Raw genomic sequence first — 24,120 nt, forward strand, 5'->3', positions numbered from 1 at the left:
CGGGAAGTGAGGCTGGCTGTGTCCAACACCTCCTGGGGCACAGAGGAGTGTGGGGGAGACACTGTTGGAACACAGGTGCGGACATTGCGACACGTGTAAAGATGTCAGCGGGGCCTGCATTCAAGGACGTTCCAACCACCATGCCGGTCGCACCTTCCAGCGATGGGTCCTCTGTGCAGTGATCTCAAGCGTCGCGTCTAGAATCACTGCACCCCGTTGCTTCCAGACAGCCTCGGTAGTGTTGAGTCCCCTCTTCCTCTTCCTGGATGTATGCGGGGGCCACGTGCCGTCTTTGGAGGTCATGAGTGTTTGAGTCTTTTCATCTCGGCCCCCTGCTTTGCTCTTTCTGGCATTGCCATCTGAAAGAGTCTAGCCCACTTGTCTTTAGGGCAGCCCGCGTGTGGGTCGCTGTGGTCATTGCTCGCTCCGTGGTTAGCTGTGTCCTGTCCGTGGTTAGTTAGGTAGTTGGTTGCTCCATGGTTTTCACTTAGAGATTTTGGGCAGGAACATTACCAAGGTGAGCTTGGGCACTTCTCATGCCGCCAGCTCTGGGGGCCCAGGCTGTTGTCACAGGGAAGGCGGCATCACCCCACTCGCAGCTTGGCGGGAGGAGGCTCTTCATGTGTATGACGCCATTCGGGGATCTTCTGTGACTCCTCTATGAGTCCTTTGCCCGTTTTTTCATCAGTTTTTTTTTTTTTTTTTTGTATTTTCCCTTGACTTTTAAGAGTTCTTTCAATTGCAAGAAGATTAATTATCTGTGATATATATTGCAAATATTTTCAACCAGTTTGACATTTGTCTTTTGATTTTGCCATGCCAAAGTTTAAAAAAAGTTAGAGTTGACTTACTCTTTTTAAAGATTGTGTTTGGATTTTGAGTCATAGTTTATTTTTCCATATGAACTTTAGAATCACCTTGTCTCGTTTGGGCTGGGCGGGGGCGGGCCGCTGGCAGGCGGTGGGACAGGGCCAGGGCTATTTCTGCGCTCGCTTGGAGAGGACTGACAGCTTTATGGCGCTGAGTCACGGTCCCTGGAAACAAGAGGGGTCTTTTCATGGACTCAAAGCTTTTGTTCGTTGCCTTCAGGAATGTCTTAAAGTTTTTCTCTTACACAATGTTCACATGTGCAAAAGGTCATTTGTGAGGTTACCCTTTTCCTTGTTGCATTGGAAGCGGGCCTTCTCTTCCAGCAGGCCTTCTGCCTGGTTTCTGTTGGTGTCTTGTGATGGCTGTTGTTTTGTCTGTTAATTTCGGGACCTGCTGCTTTCCTGGATTCTCTTGTTGTCCTTTTTCTCCCTGCTTCTCTGCTCCTCCAGGTGTGCTGTGATGCCGTCCGCAGGTGCAGGGAGCTCAGGTCTCCTTTACCGGAGCTGCGCCTCCACGTGTGTTCCCTTTCGGGTCTCATTCCCTCCCCCGATATGTCAGTTGAAATGGCACTGAGCGTAACGGGTGCCCTTGCTGTGTTTCCGTGTCCCAGGGAATGGCTGGGTTTGCCCGGGAGGAAGGAGCCGGCTCTGGGATGAGGTATCAGCGTGTGTGGGGTGGGATGTTTCGAATCCACGTCTCATATGGTATTCAGCGTGGTATTCAGCGTTGTTGCTATTAAACAAGAAGTAATAACAGTGAACAGACAAAGCGTTTCACTCATAAGGCTAGAGTATAGAACTGTGCCATAAATGAGGGAATTATGGAAGGATTATATATATCCAAAAATTATTGAATAAAATACAGAAAAAAAACCCAGAAAGACAGTAAATTAAGGAAATGGCAACAGTTTGAAAACATAAATGAAGCACACATTTGGTAAAGCTACCTGAGAGAGGGAGGGACAGGTTGACTACATAGTAGCACGAGGAACAGGAGGATTCGTACAGTTTAACAATCCATTGTAAGGTAGTTTGTTAACTATTCGGGGAAAGGTTTAAATTGGGGTCTTACTGTAGACATTATATCAAAACAAAACCTAAGTGGGGCAAAAATGTTTGTTTGTTTGTTTGTTTTGAAATGGAGTCTTGCTCTGTGGCCCAGGCTGGAGTGCAGTGGCACGACCTCAGCTCACTGCAGCTTCCACCTCCCGGGTTCAAGCGATTCTCCTGCCTCAGCGTCCCGAGTAGCTGGGACTACAGGCGTGCGCCACCACACCCAGCTGTTTTTAGTAAAGATGGGGTTTCATGATATTGGCCAGGCTGGTCACAAACTCCTGATCTCAGGTGATCACCCCCCTTGGCTTCCCAAAGTGCTCGGATCACAGGCGTGAGCCACCATGCCTGGCCAAAAATGTTTAAAATAATATTAATTTTATTTTCTGATACAGACATGTATAGTCCTAATCTGAGGCACACGCAGGGCTTTCTGTGCTGTGTAACAGGTGGCCGCGGACGTCGTGGCTTAAAATAACACCAGTTTGTTGTTTCATGCTTCTGTAGGGTGGAGATCGGGGCTCAGCCTGCTGGGTCCTTTGCTCAGGTCTCACACGGCTGCAGTCAGGTTGCCTGTTCTCAGGGGGCTGTGTTCTCACCTGGAGGCCCAACTAGGCAGGGACTGCTCTCAGACTGCCTCGGGTGCTTGGCAGATACCATTTCCCTGTGGTTGTAGGACTCACAGCTTCTTGTGCCAGAGCCCACGGGGGAGAGACTGCCCTCTGCTTACAGTCTCAGACCTTTAGACTCACTCTGAAGTGGCTCTTCGATAAGATGAGAGCCACCCAGGATTATCTCCCTTTTGATTAACCTAAGATCAGCTGGAGATGGAGCTTCATTACGTCTGCCTGACCCTTTCACCTTTGCCTCAGCCTGTGCATGGGCGCGCCGTCTTCCCCGGTTCATAGGTCCCACCTGCACTGAGGACAGGGATTACCCTGGATGCGAATGCCAGGGCGTGGGGAGCCCTGCGGGCCTGCTGGAATCCTGCATTACAATTTTATGACGGATGGTTGTTGACTTTAATTGAAGAACTTTTCAGTAAACTTAAAAAAAATTAACCTTCATTTATTCCTTCTCCATCATTCTTCCTTTCCTATGTACATCCGGAATTTTGACTTGTGTCATATTCTCCTCTCTGAAGAACTTTCTAAACATGACTTACAGGGCATGTCTACTTTTTTGTGTGAGAAAGTTTATTTTTCTTTCACTTTTGAAGGATGATTTTGCTGCGCACATGACTGGGGTCGGGGGGTTGTCCCTCCACTCTCTTCTTGCTGGTGTGGTTTCTGTTGACAAGTTCACTCTAATTCTTGTCCTTGTTCCTCTATAGCTAAGATGTATTTTTTTCTTGCTTCTTTCAAGATTTTCTTTGTTTGTGATTTTCTACAATTGGGATATGATCTGCCTAGGTATAGATTGTTTGGGATTTATTCTGCTTGATATTCTCTGGGCTTCATGGATCTGTGGTTTGGTGTCTGGCACTAATTTTGGAAATTTTCAAAGCTCTTATGTGTTGCAACCATAACTGGAATTCTTTAAGTTTGCCAGGAATTATAAAGATAATCATTAGACTTTTTTAGATCTGTTGGTATGATCAGATGTATTAGCAGTTTTCCTAACAGTGAATCATCCATGTATGTATAGAATAGTCACTCGCTTGCTTACTATGGGTGAAGTTTTTAACGTGCTGCTGGATCTTTGGGGTGTGTGTGTCGCGGCACACACATGAGTGCACACATGAGGCTGGTTTGAAGGCTTCCCTTCTGTCTTCATCCTGTTTATATGCCAATGTTATGTTTGTCTCATAATAGGAACTTAGAGCTTTCCTTCTTGAGCCGTGATCTAGAGCTGTGCTGTGTGGTAATGTAGCCTCTAACCACATGTGATTGTTAAAATTTAAATGAACTAAAATTACGTACAATAAAAAAATTGTTCAGTCACCAGTAGCCTCATTTAAAGGACAGACGTGGCTAGTGCAGGTCTAGAACGTGTCCATCACTGCAGAACGTACTGAGACTTCCTGCGTTGGTGGAAACATTCCGTCATCTGCACCGACCAGTCCTGTAGCAACAGCCTAGGTGGTTTTTGAACGTGTGTGTGTAGGTGTGCCCACATGCATAGGTGTGGTGAGTGTGTGGGGTGCGTTTGCATGCCTGTGCACGGGTGGTGTGTGGTGCATGCGTGTGTGTGTAGGTCTGCCTGCATGCATAGGCATGTGGTGAGTGTGTGAGGTGTGTTTGCGTGCCTGTGCACCGGTGGTGTGTGGTGCATGCGTGTGTGTGTAGGTGTGCCCACACGCATAGGTGTGTGATATGTGAGTGGGGTGCATTTGTGTGCCTGTGCATGGGTGGTGTGTGGTGCATGTGTGTGTGTGTGGTGCATGTGTGTGGCGTGGTGGGTGTGTGTGCCTGCATGTGTGTGGCATGTGTGTTTGGGTGGTTGTCTTTGCTGGCTCAGTTGTAGCAGCTCTTCCTGAGGTGGGGACCTCTGCCCTACAGCTGCCTGCCTGGAGCTCTCTGGTAGGCGGTCCCCCTGCCAGCCCTGCAGGCTGTATGAGGTTCTCCATGGTTCTCCCCGTCTGCCATTTGCCCTTTGTTATCGCTCTTAGTGACAGGCAGTTATTTAAGATGCTGGCCAAAGTGGCTTTCATTGTTTTCTTCTTCCTAAAGCCTTTAAAATTAAGAGTTAAAAAATAGGAAAGTAATACATGATGATTATAGGCATGTTAAAAATAAAGAAGAGAAAAACAAATACCTCTGCCTCAAATACCCACTCCAACCTTTGGGCGTTTTTTTCTGTCTTTTTCCCTTTTCCTATTGAGAATACCGTTGGGAGCACTGACAGCACTCGGCATGAGGGGCTCCTGTGACGTGCTGGCGCCCTTTCTGGAGTCCCCGCGGACCCTCGGGGGCCAGCTGTGCCTTTGCATCGGTCACAGCAAGGAAGGGGACCACGTCTGCAGGTGGCCATCTGGGCTGCTCGCTGCCGGTGGGGGCTTGTGTGAGGTGTGATTTATTTTGTGTTCAATCCATTTTTTTAGGGTATAAGTGTCTTCCATGTCAGTGTGTGCTCATTGTAAATCTTTACTTTGATAACATATACCTAATACTTGTTATTTTAACCACTGGTAACTGTGTAGTTCACTGCCATCCTCACCTACATTGTGGTGCTTGTTGGTGAGTGTGTAGCTCACTGCCTTTCTTACCTACATTGCGGCGTTTGTTGGTGAGTGTGTAGCTCACTGCCTTTCTTACCTACATTGCGGTGTTTGTTGGTGAGTGTGTAGTTCACTGCCTTCCTTACCTACATTGTGGTGTTTATCACTGGCACCCTGTCTATCTCCACGTCATGTTTTATCCAATAAATTTGTTTTTGATGCCTCCCTCTTCTTTCCTTCCATGGACGCCCTGTGTAACTTTCTTTATTGAGGTGCCTTCTGTAATATTCTTCTGCAGTATTCTAATTGTAATTCTCTTATAAATGATGCTATTATGAACTTCTTTGTTGACAGAGCATTTTTGCTCTTTAGAATTACTTTTTTAAGGACTGACTCCCAGAAATAGAGTTCCACATTTGAAAGGAATGAGGTTTTTTTTTTTTAACATTTCCCATATTTTCATAGTTTTTGCATTCTTTGAGACCAAGAGAAGAATTTTTGGGTGTTTAAGAGAAAAAGAAGGCATGAGCTTTCTTTCATATGGTGGCTGAACACACGCAGAGCTGCTTGGCCTGTGGGCTGAAATTTGAGCATTTCTTTAAGACCTAGTTTGTTTAACTTTTACTCTCACTTCAGTGGTTTTAAAAATAACTACATTAACCAAACATGGCTGTACCTCCAAGGACTTCTTACCAGAGCTGCTCCTGGGAAAGGGTCCAGTCTCTCTGGTTTGTGCCCATCACCCAGTGGGACAGCTACATGGACGTGGCATGGCAGCGTAGCCCAGTAAAGACCAGTTTGGGCAGGATGAATGGCCCTCAATTAAAGGGTGTCGTGGTAGGCAGGGTCTAATTTTATAAAAGCTTCTGGCACATGTACATTCAAAATTTCTTTTTTGTCTTTGATCTTGGCAGAAGAGGACGCCCAAGTGTGTGTGCATGTGTGTGCATGTTTGTGTACCTGTGTATGCATGCACGTGTGTGTACAGGCTCCTGTACATGTGCGCATTTGTGTGCGTGCATGTGTTTGCTTGTGTGCATGTGTGCATGAGTGTGCGTGTGTGTGTGCATGTGAGTGTGTGCATGCACGTGTGTTTGCAGGCTCCTGTGCATGTGTCTGTGTGTGCATGTGTGCGTGCATGTGTGCATGCATGTGTGTGCACATGTGTGCATGCATGTGTGTGCATGTGTGTGTGTGCATGCACATGTGTTTGTGTGCAGGCTCCTGTACGTGTGTGCATGTGTGTGTGTGCATGTGTGTGCATGCATGTGTGCAGGCTTCTGTACGTGTGTGTGTATGCGTGCATGTTTGCATGTGTGTGCATGGGTATATGCACGTGTGCATGTGTGCATGCGTGTGTGCATGTGAGTGCGTGTGCGCGTGTGTGTCTGCATGTGCACTTGCTTGTGTTTTCATGGCCGAGGGTTTATTTTCTAGTAATTTGAAGCCCTAAGTGACAGAACCTTTTCTGTTCTTCTCTGTGTTTATGCTACTGTCCTCTCTTATCTCAGACAGTCTCAGAAGATGTGTCAGGGTGTCTGGATGTGGTCTGTCAGCTCATCCACAAGGACTCAGGCTGTCTCCCCTGTTCCTGCAGGTGGTGGGAAGTTTCTATATCCAGATTTTCTTCATTGAGGATATTGTGGTTTGTTGTGAAAGTCCTTACATTCAGTGGGATAAAATTTGAGTCACTTACTGGGATATTATATTGTCATTTCAGTTGTGAATTTTAAGAAATTATACAATTTCTTACACATCTTCATGAATGCATTAGGCAAGTTAAACAATAGTGTTACATGTTGGATGGGGATATGTTTATATGCAGAGTGTTTGTAAAAACTGTATTAACGTCTGTGTCCATTGCTCGTGTCTGCTTGTTCCTCTGTTTCCAGTGTTTTGTCCTTTGGTGTGTGCTGCGGAGCTGTGGTACGCGTAGTGACTCTGGGCCTGTGGGTGCGTGCTGTGGGGCTGTGGTACGCGTAGTGACTCTGGGCCTGTGGTACGTGCTGCTGTGTCCGGAATTGGTGGGTTCTTGGTCTCACTGACTTCAAGAATGAAGCCGCGGACCCTTGTGGTGAGTGTTACAGCTCTTAAGGTGGCGCATCTGGAGTTTGTTCCTTCTGATGTTCGGATGTGTTCAGAGTTTCTTCCTTCTGGTGAGTTTGTAGTCTCGCTGGCTCAGGAGTGGAGCCGCAGTCCTTCGTAGTGAGTGTTACAGCTCTTAGGGCGCTGCATCTGGAGTTGTTCATTCCTCCCGGTGGGCTCGTGGTCTCGTTGGCTTCAGGAGTGAAGCTGCAGACCTTCGTGGTGAGTGTTACAGCTCATAAAAGCAGTATGGACCCAAAGAGTGAGCAGTAGCAAGATTTATTGCAAAGAGTGAAAGAACAAAGCTTCCACAGTGTGGAAGGGGACCGGAGCAGGTTGCCAATGCTGGCTCGGGCAGCCTGCTTTTATTCTCTTATCTGGCCCCACCCACATCCTGCTGATTGGTAGAGCCGAGTGGCCTGTTTTGACAGGGCGCTGATTGGTGCGTTTACAATCCCTGAGCTACTCCACATCCCCATCAGATTAGTTAGATACAGAGTATTGACACAAAGGTTCTCCAAGACCCCACCAGAGCAGCTAGATACAGAGTGTCGATTGGTGCATTCACAAACCTTGAGCTAAACACAGGGTGCTGATTGGTGTGTTTACAAACCTTGAGCTAGATACAGAGTGCCGATTGGTGTATTTACAATCCCTGAGCTAGACATAAAGGTTCTCCAAGGCCCCACCAGAGCAGCTAGATACAGAGTGTTGATTGGTGCACTCACAAACCCTGAGCTAGACACAGGGTGCTGATTGGTGTGTTTACAATCCCTGAGCTAGACATAAAGACTCTCCACATCCCCAGCAGACTCAGGAGCTCAGCTGGCTTCACTCGGTGGATCCCGCACTGGGGCTGCAGGTGGAGCTGCCTGCCAGTCCCGCGCCATGTGCTCACACTCCTCAGCCTTTGGGCGGTCGATGGGACTGGGCACCGCGGAGCCGGGGGCGGCGCTTGTCAGGGAGGCTGGGGCTGCACAGGAACCCACGGAGGCGGGGGAAGGCTCAGGCATGGCGGGCTGCAGTCCCGAGGCCTGCCCCACGGGAAGGCAGCTAAGGCCCGGTGAGAAATGGAGTGCAGCGCCGGTGGGCTGGCACTGCTGGGGGACCCAGTACACCCTCTGCAGCCACTGGCCCAGGTGCTAAGCCCCTCATTGCCCGGGGCCGACAGGGCTGGCTGGCTGCTCCGAGTGCGGGGCCGCCAAGCCCACGCCCACCCGGAACTCCAGCTGGCCCGCAAGCGCCGCACGCAACCCTGGTTCCTGCTCGCGCCTCTCCCTCCACACCTCCCTGCAAGCTGAGGGAGCCGGCTCCGGCCTTGGCCAGCCCAGAAAGGGGCTGCCACAGTGCAGCGGGGGGCTGAAGGGCTCCTCAAGTGCCGCCAAAGTGGGAGCCCAGGCAGAGGAGGCGCCAAGAGCAAGTGAGGGCTCTGAGGACTGCCAGCACGCTGTCACCTCTCACTGCAGGACTGTGCTACGCGTAGTGACTCTGGGCCTGTGGTGCTTGCTCCGGGGCTGTGCTGTGCGTAGTGACTCTGGGCCTTTTGGGCAGGTCTCAGATTTATTGTCTGTTTTAATTTCAATTGCAGTTTCTGTTTGATTTCACTTGGGCGTCTGGGACCTACCCTTCCTACTGCTAGGGTCAGGACTTTCTCTTTTTTTCATTTTATATGAGGTGAGTAAAGTGCAGCTCTCAGACGTGTGAAGCCTCAGCGTGTGGCTTGGCTGCTTGAGTGGCGCTGTGGCTATGGGGATTACCTCCACCTTTTTAATGCGGTAAAATACGTATAAAATTTTCCATCTTAACCATGTTTAAGGGTGCAATTCAGTGGCATGAAATGCATTCATAATGTTGTGTAACCATCACTGCCATCCATCTCCAGATCTCTTGTTATCTTGTAAAACTGCAGCTCTGTCCTCGTTAAACACTGAGTCCCTGTCCGCCCCCAGCTCCTTTGTCACCAACATTTTACTTTCTGTCTCCATGAATCTGATGACTCCAGATATCTCACATGAGTGGGATCATACAATCTTTGTCTTTTTGTGTTTGGCATAATGTTCTCAAGGTTGCTGCATAGACTGAATACCGAATTATGTGGATAGACCACATTTTATCCATTTGTCCGTGGATGGACACTTGGGTTTCTTCTAGCTTTTGGCTGATTGTGGGTGTCTAAGTTCCTGCTTTCAGTTCTTTTGGGAATTGTATTAGTTCATTTTCATGCTGCTGATAAAGAAATACCTGAGACTGGGAAGAAAAAGAGGCTTAATTGGACTTATAGTTCCACATGGCTGGAGAGGCCTCAGAATCATGGCAGGAGGTGAAAGGCACGTCTTAAATGGCTGCAGCAAGAGAAAATGAGAGAGAAGCAAAAGCAGAAACCTCTGATAAGCCCATCAGATCTCTTGAGACTTATTCAGTATCATGGGAATAGCACAGCAAAGACCAGCCCCCATGATTCAATTACCTCCCCCTGGGTTCTCCCCTCAACAGGTAGGAATTCTGGGAGATACAATTCAAGTGAGATTTGGGTGGGGACACAGCCAAACCATATCATTCCACCCCTGGCCCCTCCAAACCTCATGTCGTCACATTTCAAAACCAGTTATGCCTTCCCAACAGTCTCCCAAAGTCTTAATTCATTGCAGCATTAACCCAAAAGTCCACAGTCCAGTCTTATCTGAGACAAGGCAAGTCCCTTTCATGTATGAGCCTGTAAAATCAAAAGCAAGCTAGCTACTTCCTGGATACAATGGGGGTACAGGTATTGGGTAAATACAGCCGTTCCAAATGGGAGAAATTGGCCAAAACAAAGGGGTTACAGGGCCCATGCAAGTCTGAAATCCAGCGGGGCAGTCAAATTTTAAAGCTCCAAAATGATCTCCTTTGACCCCCGGTCTCATATCTAGGTCACACTGATGCAAGAGGTGTGCTCCCATGATCTTGGGCAGCTCCGCCCCTGCGGTTCTGCATGGTACAGCCTCCCTCCCGGCTGCTTTCATGGGCTGGCATTGAGTGTCTGTGGCTTTTCCAGGCACACAATGCAAGCTGTTGGTGGATCTGCCATTCTGAGGTCTGGAGGATGGTGGCCCTCTTCTCACAGCTACACTAGGCATTGCCCCAGTAGAGACTCTGTGTGGGGGCTCCGACCCCACATTACCCTTCCTCACTGCCCTAGCAGAGATTCTCCATGAGGGCCCCACCCCCGCAGCAAACTTTTGCCTATACATCTTCTGAAATCTGGGCGGAGGTCCCCAAACCTCAGTTCTTGTCTTCTGTGCACCTGAAGGCTCAACACCACTGGAAGCCGCCAAGGCTTGGGGCTTCCACCCTCTGAAGCCACAGCCCAAGCTGTATGTTGGCCCCTTTTAGCCACGGCTGGAGTGGCTGGGATGCAGGTCACCAAGACCCTAGGCTGCACACATCACGGGGATCCTGGGCCTGGCCCATGAAACCAGTTTTTCTTCCTGGGCCTCTGGGCCTGTGATGGGAGGTGTTGCCATGAAGGTCTCTGACATAGCCTGGAAACATTTTCCCCATGGTCTTGGGGATTAACACCAGGCTCCTTGCTACTTACCCAGATTTCTGCAGCTGACTTGAGTTTCTCCCCAGAAAATAGGTTTTTCTTTTCTATCACATATTCAGGCTTCAAATTTTCCAAGCTTTTATGCTCTGCTTCCCTTATAAAACTGAACGCCTTTAACAGTACTCAAGTCACCTCTTGAATGTTTTGCTATTTAGAAATTCCTTCCACCAGATACCCTAAATCATCTCTCAAGTTCAAAGTTCCACACATCTCTAGGGGACAGGCAAAATGCTGCCAGTCTCTTTGCTAAAACATAACAAGGGTCACTTTCGCTCCAGTTCCCAACAAGTTCCTCATCTCTATCTGAGACCACCTCAGCCTGGATTTTACTGTCTGTATTGCTGTCGGCATTTTGGGCAAAGCCATTCAGCAAGTCTCTAGGAAGTTCCAAACTTTCCCACATTTTCCTGTCTTCTTCTCATCCCTTCAAACTGTTCCAACCTCTGCCTGTTATGCAGTTCCAAAGTCTCTTCCACATATTCGGGTATCTTTTCAGCGATACCCCACTCCTGGTACCAATTTACTGTATTAGTTCATTTTCACATTGCCAGTAAAGACATACCTGAGACTGGGAAGAAAAATAGGTTTAATTGGACTTAACAGTTCCACATGGCTGGGGAGGCCCCAGAATCATGGCAGGAGACAAAAGGCACTTCTTACATAGCAGTGGCAAGAGAAAATGAGAAGGAAGCAAAAGCAGAAACCCCTGATAAACCCATCAGATCTCATGAGACTTATTCACTATCATGAGAATAGCATGAGAAAGACTGGCCCCCATAATTCAGTTACTTCCCCCTGGGTCCCTCCCACAGCACATGGGAATTCTGGGAGATACAATTCAAGTTGAGATTTGAGTGGGGACACAGCCAAACCACATCAGGAATATAGCCAGCAGTGGAATTGCTTCACTGTATAGTAATTCTGTTTAATTTTTGGAGGAGCTGCCATTTTTCTTCATAGTGATGGCACCATGTTACATTCCCACCAGCAGTGCACAAGGGTCCCATTTCTCCATCTTATCCCAACACTTATTATTTTCCCTTTTCAATTTTAATGTTTTATTTTGTATAATATCCATCCTATCCATCCTAATGGGTGTGAAATGGTGTTTCATTATGGTTTTTATTTGCATTTCCTTAATGATTAGTGATAATGAACATCCTTTCATGTGCTTGTTGACCATTTCATATGTCTTCTTTAGAAAACTGTTCAAGTCCTTTTCCCATTTTTAATGGGGTTGTACGTCCTTTTGTTGTTGAGTTGTAGGAGGTTTAAAAATATATTCTGAATATTAACCCGTTACCAGACACATGACTTGCAGATGTTCTCTTCCATCCTGTGGCTTGTCTTTCATCCTATTGATAGTGGCTTTTGATGCACAAAAGTTGTTAAGTTTGACGTCCAGCTTGTCTGTTTTTCCTTTTGTTGCCTGTGCTTTGGATATTGCATTTAAGAAGTCATTGTCAAATCCAGTGTCACAAAGTTTCTCCCCTATGTTTTCTTCTAAGAATTTTATAGTTTTAGGTTTTTGATCCATTTTGAGTTAATTTTTGTCTGTGGTGTAAGGTAAGAAGCCAGCTTCATTCTTTTGCATGTGGTTATCCAGTTTTCCCAGCCTCATTTGTTGAAAGGACTGTTCTTTTCCCCAGTGAATGGTCTTGGCACCACTGTCAAAAATCATTTGACCATATATACAAGGCTCTTTATTCCATTCCATTGGTCCACATGTTTGTCTTGTGCCAGGACCACACTGTTTTGACTGCTTACTGTAGGTTGTAGTAAGTTCCACATAAGGAAGTGTGAGGTTTCCAATTTGTTCTTCTTTTTTAAGGCTATTTTTGGCTATTCAGGGTCCCTTGAGATTCCATATGAATTTTAGCATGGATTTTTCTATTTCTGCAAAAGAAAGTCATTGGGATTTTGATGTAAATGGAATTGGATCTGCAGGGTTCTTTGGGTAGCATCAACATCTTAATAATGTTAACTCCTCAGTTTGGGAACACGGAATGGATATCTGAATTTCTTTCAGCAACATTATGTAGTTTTCAGTGTTCAAGTCTTTTGCCTCCTTGGTTAAGTTTATTTCTAAGTTTTTTATTCTTTTTGATGCTGTTATAAATGGGATTTTAAAACATTTTCTTTTCACATTGTTCATTGTTAGTGTTGTTTGTGTGTTGATCTTATATCCTGCCACGTTGCTGAATTGCTGAATTTTTGTGACGGAGTCTCGTTCTGTCACCAGGCTGGAGTGCAGTGACACAGTCTCGGCTCACTGCAACCTCTGCCTCCGGATTCAGGTGATTCTCCTGCCTCAGCCTCCCGAGTAGCTGGGACCACAGGCACGCACCACCATGCCTGGCTAATTTTTTGTATTTTTAGTAGAGACGGGGTTTTGTCATGTTGGCCAGGCTGGTCTTGAACTCCTAACCTCAGGTGATCCACCCGCCTCTGCCTCCCAAAGTGCTGGGATTGCAGGTATGAGCCACTGCGCCCAGCCTTATTTCTATCAATTTTTTGGTGGAATTTCTAGGGTTTTGTATACATAAGAGCATGTAGTCTGTGAACAGAGATAATTTTACTTCTTCCGTTCCCATTCGGGTACCTTTTCTTTCATTTTCTTGCCTAATTGCCCAGGCTGGGCCTCTCAGTGCAGTGTTGAATGGTAGTGATGAGCGCGGGTGTCCTGGTGTTCCTGCTCTTAGAGGGAAAGCTTTCTGTCATCCACTATTGAGTGTGTTCACCATGGGTGGTAACCTACAGGCACGTTCTTTCTCAGAGGTCCTTTCTTTCCTTTTGTGTCTAGAAAGGCTGTTTTTCTACCACGACGGCAGCAATTTGCTTATTTTCTCTCCTGATTCCTTTGTGGTTTCAAGTCTTATGTTCACATCTTCTGAATCCATCTGGAGTTTAATTTCTTTGTGGAATAAAGAAAGGATCTAATATAGCATTTTAGAAGTAAATATTTAACTAGTATTGCTTGTCAATTAATGCCTCTTCCCTCAGCAGTGTGAAATGCCTCAATCTCTCCTGCCGACATCTCCGCCTTCCGAAGCTACAAAGGGGAAGAGTTGGGCCTTCTGGGCGGCTGTGGGCCGGGCTGCCTCTGGCATCTTGGTCTCTCATGCGGGTATTCTCTATTAGGGGCTGTATAGCAAACACGCTAAAGATCATCTCAGTTTTTTAGTACTTCCCACTAAAATGGAATCATTTTATAAGGTCTGTTTCCCCCTTCCCTTAAGAATATGCACTATAGAAAATTACAGATCACTCCAGCTCCCACTACCCAGAAAGAACGCTTGTCCACGAGGAATAAATGTCATCCCAGTCTGCAGAGCTCCAGCAAGGAGGACAGGCTGTGCTTCACCAGTTAAATTTAATCCTGCTCAGATTGTCAGGAGAAACAGACACTGAAGTGAAACTCAAGGAACTTCTGAATTTGAGATTAATATTTATTGGTGCAAGAGATAAAGCTCTACAATTCCTCTAAGGATGAGAAAACTTTTCTAAACTTGAAGAATGTAGCATTTAAGAATACATTTTAATTTTAGAGCACGTTTATGAATTCTCTGGTTTGGAAGGTATGATTCTTAGGCAGCCTCTCAGTTCCAGGGCCCCACTTGCTGATTTAATAGATTCTATTACTTGTGTTTTGTTAGTTTGTAACAGAGACACTCTGTTCCACCTTTCCCTGCCTCCGTTTTCAGCCCTTGGTTCTGTACTGTGTGGACATGGTGTGGGTCACTGTGGTCTTTCCTTTCTGAGTTCTGGGCTCTGCTGTGTCACCTGAGTTCTGCCCTGCGCCGTCAGGGTCCCCTCTCCGTCCCGCCCTGCGCCATCAGGGTCCCCTCTCCGTCCCGCCCTGCGCCATCAGGGTCCCCTCTCCGTCCCGCCCTGCACCGTCAGGGTCCCCTCTCCGTCCCGCCCTGCGCTGTCAGGGTCCCCTCTCCGTCCCGCCCTGCGCTGTCAGGGTCCCCTCTCCGGTGCACCCTGTGATCCTGTGCTGTCAGGGTCTGCTCTCCGTTCTGCCCTGCACCATCAGGGTCCCCTCTCCGTCCCGCCCTGCGCTGTCAGGGTCCCCTCTCCATCCCGCCCTGCGCTGTCAGGGTCCCCTCTCCGTCCCGCCCTGTGCTGTCAGGGTCCCCTCTCCGGCGCACCCTGTGCTATCAGGGTCTGCTCTCAGTCCTGCCCTGCACTGTCAGGGTCCCCTCTCCGTCCCGCCCTGCGCCGTCAGGGTCCCCTCTCCGTCCCGCCCTGCGCCATCAGGGTCCCCTCTCTGTCCCGTCCTGCGCTGTCAGGGTCCCCTCTCCGTCCCGCCCTGCGCTGTCAGGGTCCCCTCTCCGGCGCACCCTGTGATCCTGTGCTATCAGGGTCTGCTCTCAGTCCTGCCCTGCACTGTCAGGGTCCCCTCTCTGGCACACCCTGTGCTGTCAGGGTCCCCTCTCCATCCCACCCTGTGCTGTCAGGGTCCTCTCTCTGACGCTTGCCCTGCAAACATCCTCTCTTCCCGTGACTGCTACGTTCAGGAGTGAGGATGCAGTCAGACCCTGTTTTGTTGCCTCTGGAGCATCCTTTTCTTCCTCTTCCCCCTGTTTGTTATTTGGTGAGGTTTGGGGAGAAAGAGGTGTCTTAATCTTCCTTATGGTGTGTTTGCCCAGAGCTCAATAGTAGTTGAAAAGGTTTTCTTGTCATATCAACTCCTCAAGCTATCCTACTTGCACACTGTAGACTGTGGGGCTGCAGAGTGAAATGTCCTTTTCCTGGACGGAGGGAAGACAGAGAAGGAACGTGATGCAGCCTCACTGCTCAGGATGGAAAAACGCTGGGATTAGGGGTCACCTATTGGTCTGGGGAAGCTCAGTGACCCAGGGAAAATTGAACTGATGGAGAAGACGGTATTTGACCAGACCTGTGAGCAGTGAAGGCATGGGGGTCGTTGCCAATCTGCGAAGACAGAGTGCAAAGGCCCTGGGGCCAGAGGACCAAATGTCTGAGACTCAGAGCAAAGCAGGTGGAGGGGAGGGCAAGGAGGCCACGGGCTCAGGGCCTGGTGAATGCGCAGACCTGGAAGGCCTTTGCTCTTTACCCTGAGAGAGCAGGAGGGCCCTGGAGGGTGGATCCACTTGTGTTTTCTGAGAATCAACCTGGCTGCCTATGGAGTGTAGACTGGAAGCAGGTGAGGACAGAGCAGGGAGATCCCTGAGGAGGGAGTGGGAAGGGACTGGGGATGGGGAAGAAGTGGATCCCCCAGGAGGGAGTAGGGAAGGGGCTGGGGGTGGGGAGTGGGTGGATCCACCAGGAGGAAGTGGGGAAGAGGCTAGGGACGGGGAGTGGGTGGATCTGCTAAGAGGGGGCGGGGAAGGGGAAGGGGAGGGCTTGGATCCCCCAGGAGTGAGGGGGAAGGGGCTGGGGATGGGGAGGGGACAGGGAGGGAATGGATCCCCAGGAGGGAGAGGGAAGGGGCTGGGGATGGGGAGGGGACAGGGAGGGAATGGATCCCCAGGAGGGAGAGGGAAGGGGCTGGGGATGGGGAGGGGACAGGGAGGGAATGGATCCCCAGGAGGGAGAGGGAAGGGGCTGGGGATGGGGAGGGGACGGGGAGGGAATGGATCCCCAGGAGGGATGGGGAAGGGGCTGGGGATGGGGAGGGTGTGGATCCCCTGGGGGATGTCCCGGAAGTGACACAGTGGCACTGAGGCCAAGGCAGGCTGGTGGGATGGTGGGATGGGGCCCAGGAGGCCCTGGGAGCTTCCAAGCTGGGGTCAGCCAGGCAGACGCAGCAGCGCCATGTGGGCCAGAAAGTGGCCCCTGGGCAGGGCCCCATGGTCACCACGGCCGTCACAGTGGCCCCGACTAGGGGTGTGTGCCAAAGACAAGAACTGAGGGCCTTTTTCACGTTTCTTCTCTTCCTTCTTTGGAGTGTTTTTGCTCTCATCTTTCATTTAGACTTTTGGTCTAATTATTTCACAGCCTTTGAGTGCCTCCTCATAAACAGTCAGCAAACATGGATGTCTTTGTTTAGATCACTGTGTTAGTACTGTCTGGGCTTATTAACCTCAGTGGATCCACAGTCAATGTTGGGGGAAGTCATATCCACGATTTAAATGAGGTCATGACCCATGAATTGGGCTGGAGCGTGTGTTACTGGGGCGAGGTGCGCACAGTGAACGGTGTGTCCGCGTGTCCGCTGTCGCATTTGTGCGTTTGGTGTTTAGGGCGGCTCCTGGGCAGGGCTGCTGGGCACGTAGCTGCAGCTGGATGTGGGGCTGGGACCCTCGAGGGACTTGCTGGTAGGAGCTGGGGCCAAGGGAGGCTGTCCACGTGGGCTGAGGGTCCTCAGTGGCGGGACAGCGGAGCGGGTCAGTCACCTCCCCTTCTGCTGGGGCGGTTGCGTGCGTCCCACGAGGAGGTCCCTGGACCCAGAGGGCAGGGCATGGGGGCTCTCAGAGCCGCAGTGGGCGATTCTCTCCCTTTGCGTGTGCGTGTGCCAGGGTTGTGTGTCCTTGAAGCCTGGAGCCAGCGTGTTCTCGGCTCGGTCCTGTGATCTGTGAGGCTGTTGTTTCTTGGTCAGGTTTTTTTTTTATCTTCATTAATTTATCTAAAATTCAGTCTTCCTGCTTTTTAGGGTTCATAGACCCGTCAGCAAGTGAAGGGAGGAGCGCGCCTGGCGTGTGGCCAGCCTTGCGATGCTGTTGCGTTTGCGTGGGAGCGGAGTCTGGGCCCAGCTGCACTGGCGGCCTGCACGCCTTGGCCCCGTGCCCACGGCCACGGAGGCTGAGACCAGGGCAGGGGCTTTAGTCCCGATGGGAGCGGGGGCAGGGCCTTGTTTATTGTTTTTAATCATGGCAAAAACCCACAACGTTAAATTTACCACCTTAACCGTTTCTGAGTGTGCATTTCCTTAGTGCTAAGTACATTCACATTGTTGTTGAAGGGATCTCTAGAACTTGTTATCTCGCAAAATGGAAACTCTACCCTTTTAGACGCTGACTCCGTCCCCCCATGGTGGGCGATGTTGGAGCTGGGGTGCTTCCTGAGCGTGGGCGGCTCGCGCTGATTGCTTGCTCTCAGCCTCGTCCACGGCAACCTCCCTCCTCTTGGGTTTGAATGGCTCGGCCGGAGCTGGCACCGAGCGCAGGAGCAGCCAGGTGGCCTGGGGCTCAGTGGAGCAGTCAGGGTGGAGAGCGACTGGGCTGTCCCTTTTCCTGAAGCAGTGGCATTTTCAGGCTTGCACTTAGCTCCTCCGATTCTGTCCAGGAGCTTCCTGGGGCCTGGGTCTCTGGCGGGGCTGGAGTTTCCTTGCGTGTGTGCACGTGTGTGTGCGTGTGTGTGCATGTGTGTGCACGCCTGTGGTGTGGGGTAGGTTTTCTGTTGATGGCTCTAGCAAGTGCTTCCTGAAGATTCTGACAGTTGTGACGGACTCTGTAAAAGCCTCTTCCTCTTCACCCCAAACACACAGAAATGCCATGTGCGACCATGATGTTTTGTACTCCGCAAAGCTCAGCTTTGTCTAGTGCCCGTGAAGGGGCTTTGGCTCAGGCAGGGGCAGGTGTGGAAAGGTGCCACCATCTTGCTTGTTGGAGCCGGGTTACTGGCTGAGCCGTCTCTTCCCTGGGAGGCTGGAGGCTGGAGCAACACAGAGCCTTCCCCTCCTCGCCACCCGTGTGGGGGCCGCGGGACTCTGCCCGCACTTTACTAAGACAGACTGCATCGTGCACCATGTCCCTGGGACAGCCTTCAGAGTGGAGCCCCCACACAGAGCGGGGTCCCCACATGGGCCTGGGGTTTCAGAGCGGAGCCCCCACACAGAGCAGGGTCCCCGCGTGGGCCTGGGGTTTCAGAGTGGAGCCCCCACACAGAGCGGGGTCCTCGCGTGGGCCTGGGGTTTCCCCGTGCGGGTGGAGCTCCTCCATGCAGGGTGGGCCCGGGCTGCGCCTCCGCTCCTGCCCCCCGTTGTCTTCACAGGAGCTTCTCCTGGGTCTGTTTAGGGCTGTGCCATTGGTCTGACTGACTTTTCTTTTTCTTCTTAATTTACAGCCAGAAAACCTGCAGAAGAACTGGCTTCGGGAATTTTACCAGGTAAGAACTACTGAAACGTGTTCTTTTGGATTCATTGCTTAGCCATAAGGTGCCTTTTTGCTTTGGCATTCCTCCGTGGAGTCTGGTGTGTCTATGGGGAGCGCAGGCCTGGGCTGTGGCTGGGTCTCTCAGCTCCACTGCCTGTGCTGGGCAACACGTTTCTGGGTCACAGTCGGTCCACTGCCCGCCTGCCGGTGAGCCTGGCCAGATCCTCCTCGGGCTCACTGTTCACATTCCGGCTTCCTCCCCCCAGGGTGCAGAGAACCTGGGGGCTCCCTCCAGGGCTGGGTCAGCATCCCCAGTGGGGTCATGGAGAGCTGGCAGCGAGGCTGGGTGTGCTTCTCAGCAGGTCCAGTCCATGCAGTGCACTCTGTGCAGAGAGTGGGCGCTGGGCTGGGGGAGGTGACCAGTTGGAGGGTTTCGGGCTGTCACTGCCAGACCGAGGCACGGACCCCCTGTCTAATATGGGGCTGGTGTTTATGGAGCCCAGTACTGTGCTGTGCTCTGGTGCGGGCGCTGCAGATGCCACTGTGAAGAGACAGGCTGGTGCCCTCACAGGTCTTCATGGAAGGAGCCGCCTGGGGCCTGTGGCCAAGCAAGTGTGCCTGTGGGGTGGCACCAGAGGCCTCTCTGAGGACTGGGTGCATGGGGGGAGGCCAGGCGGGCGAGGAGGGCAACGTGGCCATGGGCATGATGGTGGCCAGGCTCGGCTCCAGGGGCTGGTGGTGAGGTCAGCTTCAGGGTGGGGTGGCCTTGGACGGTGGAGCTGCTTCCATGCTCAGACCCACGGCAAGGGCTGAGCCGGGGACTGAAATCCTGTTCCAGGTGTGTTTGGCTGTTGATTGGGGGTGGGCTGGGGAGACTAGAGTGGAGGCCCAGGGGCCCTCTGTGGGGGCATGGGGATGTGGGACCTGGGGGGTGGCCTGACCTGGGGCTGAGGTGCTGGGCCAGAGGTGGAGCTGGGGCAGCCAGGAGGGCTGGGGACCTCTGTGCCCTCGGGCCTGTGTCCTGCCTGCCAGTGCTCCCATGTGGTGAGGCTCCCGGCATACAATGGTGTTCTGTAGCCGGCATCCAAGTCCCTCCATAGGGACAACGGCGTGTGTGGGCATGTGTGTGTGCATGTGTGTGTGCGTGTGTGTGCTTAACACACACACCCATGTGACGAAGCCATTGTCCTACAGGGATGTGTGTGTGCACATGTGTGCGTGTGTGTGTGCGCACGTGTGTGTGCTTAACACCCATGTGATGAAGCCATTGTCCTACAGGGACGTGTGTGTGCACGTGTGCGTGTGTGTGTGTGCACGTGTGTGCTTAGCACCTATGTGGTGAGGAAGCCATTGTTCTACAGGGACCTGACAAATCTCTCTCTGTAGAGTCTTTGATCAGATGTGCAAATAAGAGACATTTTTCCCCTTTGAAAACATATATTTACAAATCGAAATAATAGATATGATGAATTTAGCTGTAATGTGTGACATCATCTGCTTAGCGCTCACTTGGAGAAAGAGGACACTCCAGGAGTTGAAGCTGCCGCGCAACCCCCATCCACAGTGCTTTCGTCATCCCTGTCCTTTATGTCAACCACACGTGGGGGGCCAGCAGCGGGGGCGGGTTTGCCTTGTGAGGTGGGGTCTTGCTGCGTGTGCCTGTCAGGGAGACCCACATCCTTGCAGAACCTTCATCCTCTCCTGGCGTGTCTCCCCTCCAGGGATCCACAGGTTTTCCCTCAGTGAATGTTTAGGTGTGTGTGACCGGCCAGGAGCAGAACCTGCCTCCTGAACACAGCTGAAATCAGAATCTGCCCTTGTGTTTTGGTGTTTTTCCTTTTTGAAAACTGTCTGCTACTTTTGTTGTTGTTGTTGTTGTTGTTTGTTTTTGAGACGGAGTCTTGCTCTGTCACCCAGGCTGGAGTGCGGTGTTGTGATCTCGGCTCACTGCAAGCTCCACCTCCCGGATTCACGCCATTCTCCTGCCTCAGCCTCCCGAATAGCTGGGATTACAGGCACCCACCACCATGCCCGGCTAATTTTTGTATTTTTAGTAGAGACGGGGTTTCACCACGTTGACCAGGCTGGTCTTGAACTGACCTCAGCTGATCTGCCCGCCTTGGCCTCCCAAAGAGCTGGGATTATAGGCGTGAGCCACCGCATCTGGCCTGTCTGCTGCTTTTTTCTTGGTTTATTTTATTTTAATTATATTTTAATTTTGTCCCAATTAAGCCAGCGGCTGCCCCGCAGGAGCAGAGTTTTAGGAGACATTTACAGTGGCTGGGCCTGACCCGCAGTTCCTGATGGTACGGTGCAGCCATGGCAGACACTGAGGTCCCAGCAACAGCTCCCAACAAACCCTGGACTGCCTCACACCAGGCAGTGGCCAGGCTCTACCTGGGGCTCCAAAGGCCTCTTCTGCCTCATGGAGGGGCACGTGAGCCCCACCTGTGAGGGACCGGAAAGGTCGATGTGGAGGAAGCCCCTGTCCCCACACTCCAGCCCCCGGCAATTGTTTCCCTGTGTGTGTGGCCCCCCGAATCCTGGGTCCCCTCTGCTCCTGCAGCTCTGTGGAGCCCAGTGGTGGGGGTGGGGGGGGGGGGTGGGGGGCGGTTTGTGAACAGGAAGTAGGGGTTGCCCCGGGCCTAGCTCCGGGCCTGCACACCTGTTGGGTTCTCTTCAGGCTGGGCCATGTGCTGGACTTCCCAAGCAAGGTGCTGGCCCTGGGACATGTGACCTGAGCACAGAGAGCTGCAAAAAACCCAGAGGACCTGCCAGTGGACGTTGGCCTGTGGCCCCAGCCAGCTCGCTGCAGGGCGCAGCTGTGGTGGGGAGACCTGGGGCTGCTCCAGGGTCTGCAGCCTATGCTGGCCAGCGTGGGGACCACCCAGTGTTGGGTCGGCTGGGCCCAGCCATCCACATCCCACTGATGCTCAGGCACCCACGGGCTGGGCCGTGGCAGCTCCTCTGCTCTGTTCCTCGCCATCTAGACAGCTGCATCTGCCATGGGGTTTGGAGCTGTTGTCTTTGCTCACTAACTGAAGAAGCTCTTGTTCCCCAGGGTTTATGGTTGGGTTTGGGATGAGGATGTAGGCAGATCCCTTGGAGAACAGCTGAGGCCTGAACAGGAAAAACATCTGGAAAGAGGTCTTTTGAGATTGGGACAGGGAGAGGTCAGCATCAGGAGGATCTCAGGAGATGAGGAGTACAGGGCAGAGGCCCCGTCAGAGGAGGGTGAGGGAGATGAGGAGTTCATGGGACAGCTCCTGTCAGACGAGGCCTGCGGTAGAGAAGTGGTGTCTCATCACATGGTGAGCCTCTCTTTCCCATTTTCTGGCGTGTTGAGTTAGAATTGTGATGTTGTGTTTTGTGGGGTTTGGGGAGGCTGTGCAGGTGCCCTGTTTTGGGGGTTCGGGGAGGCTGTGCAGGTGCCCTGTTTTGGGGGTTCGGGAAGGCTGTGCAGGTGCCCTGTTTTGGGGGTTCGGGGAGGCTGTGCAGGTGCCCTGTTTTGGGGGTTCGGGAAGGCTGTGCAGGTGCCCTGTTTTGGGGGTTCGGGAAGGCTGTGCAGGTGCCCTGTTTCGGGGGTTTGGGTAGGCTGTGCAAGGGGCCTGTTTTGGGGGTTTGGGGAGGCTGTGCAGGGGGCCTGGCGCTCCTAGGGCTGCTCCAAGCTGGCTGATGGTGGTTTGGGCCGAGGCCCGGTTCCCCTCCTGGTTTTGCCGATCTGGGACAGTGGGGCTGGCTGGAGGGGCCCTTGCCCCTTGCCTGGCCGTGTGTGTGGCCCTTGGCTGTGAGGGGCTGGGCTGTGGCTGGAGCCCGTGTCCTCTCTCTAGGCTTCCTGGTTTGTGTTATATTTTGGCAGGAACAGCTGCGTGTTAAGCTCAAGCTTTTGTTTGTTTTCTTTTAAAACGGAGGCCTTGGGGCAGTAGGGGGGTGGTTGGAATTCTTTTTGGGTTTTGGGCGCATCCAGGAGGGGCCGGCAGTGGGGATGGGTCCTGGCTGCTCCGTCCCATGGAGCAGGGACAGTTCCCACGCATTCGGGTCTGCAGCCTGTTCAGCGTGGGACGTCTGCACCAGAGGCCATGGGGGAGGGCAGTCTTGGGGAACGGGCAGCAAGACCCCAACTTGACAGACCTCAGACCCAAGGCTCAGGCCGCCCAGAATCCCCACGTACATGTCCCATTTCTTTATCTTTTACTTTTTTTCTTTTACTTATGATTTACAGTTACTGTGAACGTTGATAGTAGAGTTGGCCAGTGGTGCTAGAAGTGAGTTCTGAGCAAGGTGGTTCTCCTGTGACCTGCAGCCCCTGAACGCCACGGCCCGCAGGGCCCCTCCTTCCCGAGCCCCCCCGCAGGGCCCCCTCCTTCCCCGAGTCCCCCCCGCAGGGCCCCCTCCTTCCCGAGTCCCCCACTGAACAGAGGCCTTGCTGGGCGGTTTGTGGGACCTGACAGAAAGGCGGGCAGGGCTCTTGGAGGTGGACAGCAGCACCTGGCGTCCTTTCTGGAGACTCAGCCTTTATGAAAGACAGTAGAGTCATTTGTAAAGAAAAATAATGAATGATGGTTTGCTCTGTGCAGTGTGTCATTTTTCCTGGTTGCAAAACCAAATTTTCTTGGTTTTCTTGGAAAAACCTCTTCAGAAGGAAGAAATTTCAGTGACACTTAGAAAAGACAATTCTCAAAAGTGAGATTTCAGCGCCAGTCCCCACTCTCGATTTCAACGCCAGTCCCCACTCTCATGCTCGTTTTAGCCTGACTTGGTTTCTTAGGCTGTCAGCCAGCTCAGCGGCTGCACTGAGGGGCCTCGGGCTGGTGGGTTTGTGACAGTGAGTGGGCCTCGCCCAGGGCTGGATCAGACACCTGGTGGTCTCCGTGACCAGAGCCCACTGTGCCAGCAGCTCAAGGGCAAGGGGTGGATGAGATGCCTCGACACTGGGCCACTGACTGTTTCGGGTGTTTTTAAATCCTAGAGTTTCCGTTATACAATTATTTTTCAAAGTAGCCTTGAACAAGTGGCTTTTATATAGGGAAGAACTAAATATGATCCTCATGGTCTTTTAGAAACCCTTTCTGTAAAACTTGATGCCTGTAGAGAGTGCAGGAGACAGCGCAGAAAAGCCTGTGTGTGCCTCCATCGCCAGTCCTAAGCATCCTCGATGCCTTTGGGACCCATGGCTTTCGAAGATTAGGTCCAGTATTCAGCCTGGCACTGGAGAGCTTGGCACGCCTTCTCAAGTCTCGAGTCCCCAGGCAGAGCGTGGACGGCACGATGGCTCATGCCTGCAATCCCAGCACTTTGGGAGGC

General features: G+C 51.6%; 1 protein-coding gene across 4 annotated transcripts in view; it reads left to right on the forward strand.

Annotated features, from left to right (window-relative positions):
• INPP5A (inositol polyphosphate-5-phosphatase A) overlaps positions 1-24,120 on the forward strand; it is a 244,174-nt gene that overhangs the window by 54,696 nt on the left and 165,358 nt on the right. For all 4 annotated transcript variants that reach the window (XR_008510733.2, XM_024253980.2, XM_054523088.2 and 1 more), the window contains exon 2: positions 18,788-18,829. Coding sequence is in view for 2 of the 4 variants with exons in the window: in XM_024253980.2 (XP_024109748.1) it covers positions 18,788-18,829 (42 nt within the window). In the remaining 2 variants the exon portion in view is untranslated. The remainder of the gene's footprint in view (positions 1-18,787; positions 18,830-24,120) is intronic.

Source organism: Pongo abelii, chromosome 8, assembly GCF_028885655.2.
Source record: "Pongo abelii isolate AG06213 chromosome 8, NHGRI_mPonAbe1-v2.0_pri, whole genome shotgun sequence".
Classification (NCBI taxonomy): Eukaryota; Metazoa; Chordata; class Mammalia; order Primates; family Hominidae; genus Pongo; species Pongo abelii.